The sequence below is a fragment of the Ursus maritimus genome, unplaced genomic scaffold (assembly GCF_017311325.1).
Source record: "Ursus maritimus isolate PB19 unplaced genomic scaffold, ASM1731132v1 scaffold_19, whole genome shotgun sequence".
NCBI classification, from domain to species: domain Eukaryota; kingdom Metazoa; phylum Chordata; class Mammalia; order Carnivora; family Ursidae; genus Ursus; species Ursus maritimus.
Window position 1 is genome coordinate 11618752 of NW_024424341.1, and position 14297 is coordinate 11633048.

Sequence of the window (14297 nt, forward strand, 5' to 3'; positions counted from 1 at the left end):
ATTCTTTTGGCTTTTGACTTAGATATTTAATGTTATTTTTTAGTTGAAGCATAATTACTTGATGATGATGATGATTTTTTTAAAAGATTTTATTTATTTGAGAGAGAGAAAGTAAGTGAGAGAGAGCACAAATGGGGAAGGGCTCAATCTCAGGACCCTGGGATCATGACTTGAGCTAAAGGCAGATGCTTAACCAACTGAGCCACCCAGGCGCCCCAATGATGATGATTTTTTATACTTGCATTAAATAACCATATTTGAAAGTATTTAACTACTTTTATGCTCACTGGTAATTTTTATAATATGGGTTTTTTTTTCTTTTAAAAATTTATTTTTTAAATTGAGGTATAGTTGACATGCAACATTATATTAGTTTCAGGTGTACAACGTAATGATTCAATATTTGTGTTTATTGTGAAATGATCTCCACACTAAGTTTAGTTAACATCCATCGTCTTATATAGTGTGAAACCGAATAAAGGAAACCTGATTTATAATAGAGTTGGGAGGACAGAAAGGGGAGCTCTGATGCCCTACCAGCTCATCCGCAAGTCAGACACAAGCAGGAAGATGCTACTTTACTGTCTCAGCAACAGGGAGGAAGATTTTCCCCGTGCCCCACAACAGCCCAGCCAATGAGAAACTGCCACAACTCAGCCAATGAGAAATCGTCACCACCCTGGACTCTCACTTTCCTCCAATGGACCTTTGTTCAAGCAGCCCCTCCCACCTTCTCCTCTTCCTCTGTAAAGCAGTGCTCCTCTTCTTTGTTCTCTGCAACTGTCTGTGGTTTTGTCATAGATCATGTGTCCCAAATTGCATTTTCCCTACCATTCTTGAATAAACCCATTTTGCTGATAAAGTAACTGGCTGTTTTATTTTCAGGGTCAATAGTAATTATAAGATGTTTGTATTTTTTTAGTGATAAGAAATTTTAAGATATACTTTCTTAGCAATTTTTCATTACATTACATCCCCATGACGTCTTTATTTTATAACCAGAAAACTATACCTGTTGACATCCTTTACTCGTTTCTCCCACTCCTCTTACCCCAGCTTCAGGCAATCACCAGTCTGTTCTCTGTATCTTTGAGCTTGTTTGTTTGTTTGTTTTGTTTTATGCTTTTTGTTTTTGTTTTAGGTTCTACATATAACTGAGATCATAGGGTATTTGTATCTCTGTGTCTGACATATTTCACTTAGCATAATGCCCTTGAGGTCCATCAATGTTGATGTAAATGGCAACATTTCATACTTTTTTATGGCTAGATAGTGTTCCATTGTATTTATATACCATAATTTCTTTATCCATTCATCTATCAATGGACAGTTAGATTGTTTCCATATCTTGGCTGTTGTAAATAATGCTGCAGGGAATATGGAGATGTGTATGTCTTTTTGAATAAGTGTTCTCATTTTCTTTGGGTGAATACCCAAGAGGTGGAATTGCTGGATCATAGAGTAAATCTATTTTTAATTTTTTGAGGAACCGCCACACTGTTTTCTATAGCGGCTGTACTAATTTACATTGCCACGAACAGTGCAAAAGCTTTTTCTCCACAACCTTGCCAACATTGTTATTTCTTGTCTTTTTGATAATAACCATTCTGACAGGTGTGAAGTGATATCTTAGTGTGGTTGTAATTAGCATCTTTTCATGTACCTTTTGAGAAATGTCTATTCAAATGTACCTTCTGCCTACATTTAATTGGATTGTTTGTTTTTTGCTTTGGAGTTGTATGAGTTCTTAATGTATTTTGGATATTAACCTCTTATCAGATATATAATTTGCAAATATTTTCTCCCATTCTGTAGGTTGCCTTTTCATTTTGTTGATGGTTTCCTTTGTTGTGCAGAGCTATGTATGTATGTATGTACGTATGTATTTGAGAGACAGAGAGTGGGAGGAGGGGCAGAGGGAGAGAGAGAGGAAGAGAGAGAGAGAGTCTCAAGCGGACTCCATGCTGAGCATAGAGCCCGACGTGGGGCTCATCCTCCCAACTCTGAGATCATGACCTGCGTCAGAATCAAGAGTCGGATACTTAACTGACTGAGCCACCCAGGCGCCCCTGTGCAGAGGTTTTTAGTTGGACGTAGTCCTATTTGTTTACTTTTGCTGTCACTGCTTTTGCTTATGGTGTCATATATAAAAAGTCATCGCTAAGACCTATGTCAGGGAGCTTACTGCTATGTTTTCTTCTTATACTGTGGTTTTAATTATTTAAATAAAGCATAGGCTCTCACAAGTTTTTCATGAAGGCTAATGGTAAGGGAATGTTGGTAGCTTTTATTCTCTGAGTTTTTATATTGTCTGAGAGTGACTTTCTGTACCTTCACATGCTGCTCCCTTCTTAAATAGCTATAGGATTCTTGCATAACATACTTCCTACCTGGAAACTCTAAATATTGTCCCCTTGAGCTCTGATATTTGATGTTAGAGAGATGTCTGAGGTCATCTTCATTTTGATTCTATTGTAGTAAATTATGTTTTTTCTTTGAACATTTGTCATATTTTGCCTTTAATATTTGAACAGAATATGTTTATGTACTTCAACCACCATTTCGTAGTGCAGAGCCCTTTCACAACTTGGGAAATATTCTTCTGTTAGTTCTTTGGGTTCTTTGATCTGTCCTTTTTCTGTTTTCTTTCTAGGATTCTTCCTGTATATATATTTTGGCTTCCAGAATCTGCCCCTCATTTCTTATCTCTTCTGTCACTGATTTTCATTTTCCCTCCAAGTTCTAGGCGAACGTTTTGAGTTCCCTCATTCATTTCAGTAATTTGAGTTTTTTGTGGTCTGTGTTCTGTTGTCCACTATGTCTTCCATCATTTATAGTGAAGCGACACTATTAAAAGAAAAGTCAACTCCACGTGTCTTTCCTGATCGCAGACTGTACCATCTTCATGTCTACTTGCCCTGTTTTCAGATGTAGTACCATCTTGAATCAAGCGTCTTCTTAAAATATTGAGAATTTCATAAAAAATTAGTCCTGTCAGTTTGAGTAAAACCTCATTTGAGCAGAGATCATTTCAAAGTGGTTCCTTTCCTTTGAACTGCAGTGTTTTCACATGAGTCTGGTGATTTGTCCCTCTGTGTTTCTCCTTACAGAAGGAGGACTAGTACTGGCTTCTAGGCAGGTTGGTGTTGAGGTTGTTTCTTTTGAAAACTTGGCATACATTCCTGGCCAGATCCTTCAGTCAAAAGGAGGAAGGATGGACATGAATCCTTCCATGGCCCCTAAGAGATTTCATGAACTGGAGTGTCCCGAAGAACTCAGTTTGATCTCTGTGTGGTGTAGATGCTTGCCATATGGGCAAACCAAGCCTGCTTTTGACCATCCTTGGCATACCTGCTTGCTCCGGTTTCTCAGCTCAGCAATGCCAGGCTGTCTTCTGAAAGTGGCAGCTTGTACCAGCGACACGCCCTGGGGTCTCTGAGTACCACAGGTTGCCTACATTTAAGGTCACTTTGCAGAGGCAAGAGGCCTGCCCTGTGGGTGCCCTGTAGCCTGTCATACCCTCCCACTCTTCTTCTGAGTCAAGGGAGAGTGCTTCCCCCCCCGGGCTGGGCTTGCTATATTTACCAGGAAGCTGCTCTTTCAGAGGAGACACTCAGGAGGCAGCCTTCTTTGCCCCTCGTTTCATTTCATCTCATCTCACCTAAACGTATCCAGAACAACCCCTGGCAATTTCTGGCATATTAAGCACCTTCCTCGAATATTTAGTGCTGACAAAAGTTTTGACCTAATTGACTAGTCCCCTGACCGTGTGTCCTTGGGGAATCTGGGAATGGGGCAGGTCGGGAGGCCTGAGTCTGTACCGACGTCTTGCCGGGAAGCTTCCCCTCCCCCCTTTCGTTGGCTATTAAATTCTGAATATGTTCTCAGTCATGGATGTCCCCATGTCTAGGAAAAATAAGGTCATAAATATTAAGATTGAGCGATGAGAATGGACAGGTGAGTAAGAATGAAAAGCTTCAGTGACTGTGTGAAGCCAGGAAGATTGGATTTCAGTATTGGGCCTATTTAGCTCTGAAGTGTGCCTTCAGCGAAGCTCCTGATTGTTACTTTAAGAAATTTGGGATGAAATTGCCCTGCTAACACACTGGACAACAAAACCAAGGAAGTAAGGGGCTGGGTTAAATTTGGGATAACCAAGTGTCCCAGTTGGTCTATGCGGGAGGGGATCTCAGCAGGTGGGATTTCAGGAGAATCGTGGGCATGAATCAGTCACCCTAGCGGAAATTATGCCTTTGCATCTATGGTCTTTTATATATGAGATGAGATTTCATGCTACAGTGGGTGTCCAGGGCTCTTCACCAACCGATAGAGCACGCAGCACTTAGCTGGCAAAGAGTGAGAGCTGCTCTTCTATTTGTTTTCTTGAATACATTCTGCAAACTCTGATTCCAATTGAATATAGAATCACTCCGTTTTTTAAAAAATATTTTATTTTATTTTTATTTATTAATTAATTTATATTTATTAAATATTTATTTATTAATATTTTATTATATTATATTAGTCACCATACAGTACATCCCTGGTTTTTGATATAGAGGTCGATGATTCATTAGTTGCGTATAACACCCAGTGCACCATGCAATACGTGCCCTCCTTACTACCCATCACCGGTCTATCCCATTCCCCCACCCCCCTCCCCTCTGAAGCCCGCAGTTTGTTTCTCAGAGTCCATAGTCTCTCATGCTTCATTCCCCCTTATGTTTACCCCCCCTTTCTTTATCCCTTTCTTCTCCTACCGATCTTCTTAGTTCTTATGTTCCATAGATGAGAGAAACCATATGATAATTGTCTTTCTCTGCTTGACTTATTTCACTTAGCATCATCTCCTCCAGTGCAGAATCACTCCGTTTTTAGCTATATTCTGAAATAGCTCTGGCAAATAGACATTCTTTCCTGTTTTCTTCCTGAAAATGATGAGGAGTTGTCTTTTGTAAAGCTGCAATGTCTTTAGCGTATCTTTTAAGATGTACAGTCCATGACGCCGCAGCCACTTTTACAGACTTAGAGTTTTAGAGAAATTAGAAGCTCGTGGGTGAAAATTACAAGGTTCTTTCTAGAAGCCATAAAGGATTGGAGACAGGTGGGAGAAATTGCAAAAGTTGTTTGATTAGGAGGGTGCCAAGGATTTGAATAAAGGTACAGGCCTCAATGTAGTACTTCAAATGTTGCGTTTTCACCCGGCCTGTATCAGGTTCATTGCCTCTCAGTGGAACAAAAGCCCTTGACCAGTGGTCACTAAGCTGTTTTCTCCCTGGGGCTTCCTTCAGCTCAGGCTGGGATCGCTGATGTCGCCGCCCTCAGCTTTCACTGCATTTTGTAATACTGTTTGTACAATACCCTAATGTTTTGTGACTTAATCATCTTCAATCAGGTTTTCCTGTGAAAACCCCTGAAATTGCTCTTCATTTTGCTCTCTCCCTTGCTTCACTTATCCAGTCCATTAGCAGGTCTTACTGTTTTTCTCGAAAACATTCTGAATCTGATCCACTACTCACCGTCTCCCCCTCCGTGACCGTGGTCCGAGTCACCACCAGCTCCTGTGTGGATTACAGCAGCAGCTTCCCCGCTGGGCTTCCTGCTTCAGGGCCTGCCCTTGTCAGTCCTCCCTCTCCCAGAAAGCTGCCAGAGTGGTCTACTCAGACTTGGATCACATTTTTTCCCCCCTACTTGAAATTTTCCAACGGTTTCCCATTGTATCTAGACTCAAACCCCAAATTCTAGACCGTGGCCAACAGAGGCCTGCTTCATGGGTTCAACTTGCCCTCCCCACCTTGAGCACCATGCTACCGTCTCAAGTACAACAAGCTCATTCCCACTTCCATGCCTTGGCCCCAGCTCTTAACTTCCGCTTGGAATTCTCTCATCCCAGACGTTGGCATTGCCAGGATCCTCCCAACTTAACTCTCCCCAGTGAAGTTTCCATATACAGTAGCATGTTATTCCCTCGCACCCCCGCTAACTCTTACACTTCTTAAATTATCCTTTGTTTTCTCCATGGCAAGTCATTTCTGAATTTCTTGTTTATTTTCTTATTCTGTATCTTCCCCATCATAATGTAACCTCCGTGAGTGCACGGACTTTGTTTTGTTCACTGTGTCCAGAATAGTGCTTGACACAGAGTAGTTGCTCATCCAAATATGAAATTCAGTGATGCAAATAAGTGTTTTCTTTGCCTTGAGAACACCCTGGGAGAATAACTGTGTAGTTGTATACCTGTATTTTGGTCTCAAGATTGTGAGCTATGGAATCTTAAAGAATTTTCCAAAGACTTTTCAGTTGATAATTTTTTTAAAAAAATAAGAGTTTATTTTTTAGAGCAGTTTAGGCTCCTAGCAAAGTTGAGCAGAAAGTACAGAGAGTTGCTCTGCACCTCTGTCCCCACGCGTACACACCCTTTCCCGCCATCTACATCCGCCACCAGTGTGGTACGTTTGTTACAGTTGATTCACCTACGTTGATACATCATTATCACCGAAATTCATATTTTACATTCGAGTTCACTCTTGGTGTTGTATATTTTGTGGATATGTTTTATGGATTTAAAAAATGTATTATGACCTATATCTGCCATTATAGTATCATACAGGATAGTTTTACCACCCTAAAAATCCTCTATAATCCTCCTGTTCATGCCCCACACCCAACTCCTGGCAACTTTTTACTTTCTCTGTAGTTTTATCCCTTCCAGAATGTTGTATAATTGAAATCTTACAGTATATAGCCTTTTCCGACTGTCTTCTTTTACTTATTAATATGTATTTAAGTTTCCTCATTTCTTTTCATGACTTGATAGCTCATTTCTATTTAGTGCTGATACGATTCTGTTGGTGAGCGGGCCATAGTTTATCTATCCACTTACTGACATACATTTTGGTTGCTTCCAAGTTTTGGCAGTTGTTGATAAAGCTGCTATAAACATCTGTTCACAGGTTTTTGTGTGGACATAGATTTTCAGCTCATTTGGGTCAATATCAAGGAGGGCAATTGCTGAATCTTACCGTGAGAGTATGTTTAGTTTTGTAAGAAATCACCAAACCAAACAGCTTTCCAGAACAGCTGTATCATTTTGCATTCCCACCACCACGGAATGCGTGTTCCATTATTTTTGTCAGCATTTGGTGTTATCAGTTATCATTGGATTTTGGCCATTCTAATAGGTGGGTAATGGTATTTTGTTATAATTTGCAGTTCCATGATAAATGATAAAGAGCATCTTTTCATATACTTATTTGCAATCTGTATTTTGGTGAGGTGTATATTGGCAGGTCTCCTGCCCATTTTTTCAGTAAAGTTGTTTTCTTGTTGTTGAGTTTTAAGAGTTCTTTGTATTTTGAATTATAGTCCTTTATTTAACGTGTCTTTTGCAAATATTTTGCCCCAGTTTTCAGCTTGTTTTCTTATTCTCATGACAGTGTCTTTCACAGAACAGTTTTTAATTTTTCTGGAGTGCATTACCGGTTATTTCTTTCCTCGGTTGTGCACTTGGTGTTATAACCAGAGTCATCACCATGCCCAAAGTCATCTAGATTTCCTCTTACGTTATTTTCTAGGAGTTTTATACATTTTGTATTTATATTGTGATTCATTTTGAGTTAATTTTTATGAAAAGCGTACAGTTTGTGTCTAGATTATTTTTTTTCACCGTTTGTTGAAGAGACTAGCTTTGCTCCCACTGTATTGCCTTAGCTCCTTCGTCAAAGATCCGTTGACCGTGTTTATGTGGTTCTTTTTCTGGATTCCCTTTTTTTCTGTTCCATTGATCTATTTATCTGTTCTTTTGCCAATAAAACATTGTCTTAATTGCTGTAGTTTTGCAGTAATTCTTGAAGTTGAGTAAATCAATCTTCCAACTTTTTCTTCAATATTGTCTTGGCTATTTTGCGTCTTTTGCCTCTCTATATAAACTGTAGAATCAGTTTGTCAGAATCCACAAAATAACTTGTTGGGATTTCGATTGGTATTGCACTGAATCTATAGATCAAGTTGGGAAGAACAGACATCTTGACGATATTGAGTCTTTCTGTCCATGAACATGATATATCTCTCCATTCATTTAGTTCTTTGATTTTGTTCACCAGGGTTTTTTGGTTTTCTTTTTTTTTTCATTTCTTTTTTCTTTCTTTTCTTTTCTTTTTTCTTTCTTTCTTTCTTTCTTTCTTTCTTTCTTTCTTTCTTTCTTTCTTTCTTTTTTTTATAGAGAGAGGGAGGGAGGACAAGAAGAGGTGGAGAGAGAGGAAGGGAGAGAATCTTAAGTAGGATCCATGCTCCAGCATGGAGCCTGATGCAGAGCTCTTTCTCACAACCCTGAGATCATGACCTGAACTGAAATCGAGAGGTGCTTAACCAAATGAACCACCCAGGTGCCCCTTTGGTTTTTTATGTAGATCCTTGTACATATTTTGTTAGATTTTATATCTAAATATTTTATTTCAAGGGATGTTAATGTAATTGGTAATATGTTTTTACTTTCAAATTCTCCTTCATTAGGAAAGTGATTGCCTTTTGTATATTAACCTTATATCCTGCAGCTATGCTGAAATTGTTTATTAATTCCAGGAGGGTTTTTTTGTTGTTGTTGTTGTCGTTGTTGATTCTTTTCGATTTTCTGCAGAGACAGTCACATCATCTGTGAAGAAGGACCATTTTATTTCTTCCTTTTCAGGCTTGTATACCTTTTCTTTCCTTTTTTTGTCTCATTGCATTAGCTGGCACTTCCAGTGTGCTATTGGAAAGGAGTGATGAGAAGAGACATTCTTGCCCTGTTACCGATCTTAGTGAGAAGTGTGATGTTAGCTGTAGGTTTTTTTGTAGATGGTCCTTATAACATTGAATAAAGTTACTCTTTAGTCCTAGTTTATTGAGAGTTTTTATTACGGATTTGTGTTGGATTTTGTCAGATGTTTTTTTCTTCATCTATTGATATGATCATGTGATTTTTCTTCTTTAGCCTGTTGATGTGATGGATTATATTAATTGATTTTCAAATATTGAGCCAAACTTACATACCTGGATAAATTTCACTTGGTTGCTGCATATAAGTCTGTAAGGTGTATATATAAGTATATAAAGTATACATTGTTGGTTTCTATTTTCTAATATTTTGTTGAGGATTTTGGCATTCATGTTCTTGAGAGATATTAATTTGTAGTTTCCTTTTCTTGTAATATCTTTGTCTGGTTTTGCTATTAGGGTTTTGCTAGCCTCATAGAGTGAATTAGGAAGCCTTCCTTCTACTTTTTCTTCTGGAAGAGTTTGTAAAGAATAGGTATAACTTCCTCCTTAAATGGTTGGTAGAATGCACCAGTGAACCCATCCGGGCCTGGTGCTTTCTGTTTGGGAGGGTAATTAATTTTGATTCAATTTCTTCAGTACACATAGGCCTATTCAGATTATCTGTTTCTTATGTGAGTTTTGGCAGATTGAGTCTTTCAAAGAATTGGTCCATTTCATCTACATTATCAAGTTTGTAGGCATAGAGCTGTTCATAGTTTTACTTTATTTGCCTTTTAATATCCGTAGGATCTGTAGTGTTGTTCCCTTTTTTATTTCTGCTATTAGTAGTTTGTGTTTTTCCTTTTTTTTCTTAGCTTGGACAGAGGCTTATTGATTTTATTGATCTTTTCAAAGAACCAGCTTTATTTCATTGACTTTCTCTGTTGATTTGCTGTTTTTCATTTCACTGATTTCTGTTCTAATTATTATTTTTTGTCTTTTTACTTTAGATTTAATTTGCTTTCCTTTTTCTAATTTCCTATTGCTGAAGCTTATAATACAGAGTTTAGATCTTTCCTTTGTAATATATGCATCCAGTTTGTTAAATTTTACTCTTCAAAGTGCTTTTGCTGCATCTCACAAATTTTGATGTTGTATTTTCATTTTCATTTAGTTAAAAATACTTCAAAAATTTCTCTTGAGAGTTCTTCTTTCACCGTGTTATTTAGAAGTTGTTTAGTCTCAAGTATTTTGAGATTTTCTGTCTTTCTCTTACTGATTTCTAGTTTATTTCCTGTATAGTCTGAGAGCAGAGACTGTATGATTTCTATTCTTTTAAATTTGGAATTTCTTATTTATTTATTTGGTCCCAGAATGTGGTCTGTCTTGGTGAATGTTCCATATGAGCTTGAGAAGAATGTGTATTCAGCTCTTGTTGGATGAAGTAGTCTGTAGATGTCAGTTATATGCAGTTGATTGATGGTATTCTTGAGTTCAGCTGTGTCCTTATTGATTCTCTGCCTAATGGATCTGGCCATTTCTGATAGGGGATATTGAAGTCTCCAGCTATAATTGTGGATTTGTCTATTTCTCCTTGCTGTTCTATTAGATTTTGCTTCACGTAATTCGACTCTATTATGAGGCACATACACATTAAGGATTGTTATATCTTCATGGAGGATTGACTCCTTTATCATTATGTAGTGCCCTTTTTATCCTTGATAATTTCCTTCTTTTGAAGTCTGCTCTGTCTGAAATTCATATAGGTACTCCAGCTTTGTTTTGATTAGTGTTAGCATAGAATATCTTTCTCCACCCCTCTATTTTTAATTTACATGTGACTTTATACTAGGTGAATTTCTTGTAGGCAACATATAATTGGGTTTTGTTTTTTCATCCACTCTGACAGTCTCTTTTAATTGATATATTTACTCCTCTGACATTGAAAATGATTATTGATATAATTGGTTTAATAGCTACCTTATTTGTTAATGTTTTCTTTTTTAAAAAATTTTATTTATTTGACGGAGAGAGAGAGAGAGTGCACAAGCAGGGGGAGTGGCAGGAGGAAGAGGAAGAAGCAGGCCCCTGCAAGGACTCTGATGGTGGGCTCATTCCCAGACCCTGGGATCATGACCTGAGCCGAAGGTAGATGCTTAACCGACTGAGCCACCCAAGCTCCCTTTGTTAATATTTTGTTTTTGTTGCCCTTGTTCTTTGTTCGATTTTTCTCTTTGGTCATCATTTCTTCAGATAATCTTTTTCTGTCATTCTCCCTCTTCTTTTTTTTTTTTTAAAGATTGATTTATTTGATAGAACATGCACATGAGGGAGCAGGGGAGAGGCAAAGGGAGAGGAAAGAGAGAGCAGACTCCATGCTGAGTGCAGAGCTGGGTGCAGGGCTTGACCCATGAGATCATGGCCTGAGCTAAAACCAAGAGTTAGATGCTTAACTGACTGAGCCATCCAGGTGCCCTGTGTTCATTCTCCCTCTTCTGAGAATCAAATTATATTTATGTTAAACTGATCAGTAGTGTCTCATAGGTCATTGATGCCCTTTCATTTACCTGTAGTCTTTTTTTCTCTATGTGCTTCATTTTTGTGTAGTTTCTATTTCTGTATATTCTAGTTTACTGGGTTTTTTTTCCTGCAGTGTCTAAAGTGCTGTTAATCTCATTCAGTTGATTTCTTATTTCAGATACTACGTTTTTCATCTTTAGAAGCTTCATTTTATTTGTATATATGAAAGATACATATATGTGAAATAAAAGAAAGATATGTTTACATCTTATATATACATATGTGTCACATATCATATATGCCGTATATATCTTTCATTTCTCTTCTCCGTTACTTTTTTTAAATAAGATTTTATTTTTAAAAAAGATTTATTTATTTATTTGAGAGAGAGAGAGAGCAAGAACACGAGCAGGGGGAGGGTCAGAAGGAGAGGGAGAGAAGCAGATTCCCCACTGAGTGTGGAGGCTGATGTGGGGCATGACCCCACGATCATGAGCCAAAAGTAAGAGTCAGATGCTTAACTGACTGAACCACCCAGGTGCCCCCATACGATTTTATTTTTAAGTAATCTCTATACCCAGGGTGGAGCTCGAACTTACAGCCATGAGATCAAGAGTCATAAGCTCTACCAGCTGAACCAGCCAGGCACCCCTCTTCTCTGTTACTTCTTGAGTGGATGCTGGATATTGTGAATTTTATTTGTTGGGTGTCTGATTTTGTTAAATTCTTTTAAATAGTGTTGGCCTTTGCTCTAATGACTAGTTAAGTTATTTGGAATAACTTGGATACTTTTGAGGCTTGCTGTTAAGCTATTATGTGGATCTAGGGCAGCCTTTGATGTAGAACGAATTTAGCTCTGCTACTAAGGTGATGCTTTTCCAAGGGCTCCATCCATTATCTCATGTAGTAGGAGCCATTCTGGCTGCTGGGAACACAAAATATCCCCAGCCCTGTGTGAGCTCTGAGATTTGTTCAGCCTGTCATTTGCTGGTGCTTCTTTTCCTGCCCTTGGAAAATTTTCATTCACACATGCACCGGTCAGTGCTCAGTGATAGACTTAAAGGAATCCTTCTGCAGATGTCTGCTTCTTTTCTCTCTGTACAAGTTCTCCTATTCCAGTATTCTGTCTTACAAATCCATTTTGTCTGGCTTTCCTAAACTCCAGTCTCTGTCTTCACCATTCAGCAAGAAGGAAAACTGAAAACTCTGGGTTCTGACTCCCCTCTCTCTACTCTGGCTTTGAAACTGTTCCAGGTAGTAAGCTAGGGCAATTTTAGGCCTCACCTATTTTGTTTCTGTATCTTTGGGATTGTATCTTAATCTCTTTTCCAGTGTCAGTAAGTTTGTTTTCTATTTTTGGTCCATTTATATGGTTGTTTATAGTAGGAAGGCAAAGCTTGTCACTGGTACAACGGAATGTCCAGAAGGAGGAGACCTTCAGTTGACATTTTACATTTCCATTATTTTGTTTAGAAGTTAATTTTGCTGCTCTGTAAGGGGTGTTGTGGTTTTGCCTTTTAGTTTAAATCGTTTTGAATTTTGGTATCTTGGTAAGAAGCCTCTGTTGCCTATATAGGAAATCACACAGTGCTGGGGAATAGTTGTGTTCCCTTCTCTTCTTTGTAATAGAGAAAGCTATGTCCTAAGCAGAGGTGATAGAGATTTTGCCTGACATGTGGCATCATTTCTTAGAATACGCAACAACTTGGCCATTGGTTTTTCTTCCACTGCATGTGGTTTTAGGCTTATTCTTCAGCTGATGAATTCACCACCTACTCCATTCTTGGGCTGTGAATCCATAGGCTTGAATTCTGTCCTGAGACCCAAAACTTTGCAACTGCTGAGTTGGTTGGTTTTTTGCCTGGAAAAATTGTTAGGGCAAAATTGATACTTTGATTGGGGAGAGAAAGAGGCAGATTTTCAGATGAAAGCTGTTCCACCCAAATAGTATAAAAATTTTTTGGCTTATTATCTAAAGGCATGGATAGAATTTGATGTATCATGAGAAAGAGAGAAGTTCATAAATAGTAAACTTAGTGGTGAGTGGGCATCATAAGACCACACATAAGTAGGGTAACCATGTATCCTGTTTGCTAAAGACAGTCCTGGTTTACACCTGTTGTCCTGGAATAATTAACATCCCCTTTTACTCTTGGAAGTGTCATGGTTTTGATGTCTATATATGTACTTATATACATACAAAGTCATCCTAGTCATAAAGAATGGTTTAAAGAATACAGAGTAGGTGTTAATTCCCTGGTTATTGTTGTCCTTGAATGATGGATTTACTGTTTACTTCGTATTTTTGTTGAATAGTTTATAGTGACTAATAAATGTGTGTGTGTGGGGGGGTATTTTTTTTAATCTTTGGTATTTTTCCTACAGATGATCTCAATGCCACCCACCAACACTGTGTTTTGGCTGGTTTACCACCTCGGTTTAGTTCCACCCACCGAGTGGCAGAGGTAAGTGTAAATAAAAATGTGATTCAAACTTAATTGGATGTGACAGCAGTGGTTGAATGAGCAATTTTGCATAGAGTTTTGGAAGAGTATTTGATAGGAAAATTGCTTCCATCGAACTTAACATTAGCCTTTATTTACTTGCTTTTTTAGCCTCAACTGTGTTGGGTACAGTTTTAAAAAGTGTATTCACAGCATGGGATTAGTATATTTTGCTTCTTTGGGGTTCTGTTTCTTGGAGAAGGTAAAATGCTATTGGCAGGTGTTGCTAGTTAGAGATTTTCTAAGGGGTTTGTATCTGTCAAGGTCAAGGACAGGAGGTGGCCAGAAGGAAATGGGGTGGGTTTGTGTGCTTGTACATGTGTTAGCTGTGACTAGGCTCCAATGGTTGCGAACTTACATTTCCCTTAACTTTTGGGTCAGGCTTCTGAGCATGTGAATGTAAATTAAGGAGAGAGTTACAGTGGTGCCCAGAATTTCTGAGCTCCCCAGTTGTGTTCATAACCCAGACTTTGTTGCTAAATTCTGCCACCACTTGCAGTGGCTGATGGCCAGCTGATTAGACCAGTTCAGAATGGA

General features: G+C 38.4%; 1 protein-coding gene across 4 annotated transcripts in view; it reads left to right on the forward strand.

Annotated features, from left to right (window-relative positions):
- The window catches only part of FTO (FTO alpha-ketoglutarate dependent dioxygenase), a 414727-nt gene that overhangs the window by 141710 nt on the left and 258720 nt on the right, over positions 1 to 14297 (forward strand). For all 4 annotated transcript variants that reach the window (XM_040633312.1, XM_040633313.1, XM_008702630.2 and 1 more), the window contains exon 5: positions 13642 to 13721. In XM_040633312.1, coding sequence (XP_040489246.1) covers positions 13642 to 13721 — 80 coding nt within the window. The remainder of the gene's footprint in view (positions 1 to 13641; positions 13722 to 14297) is intronic.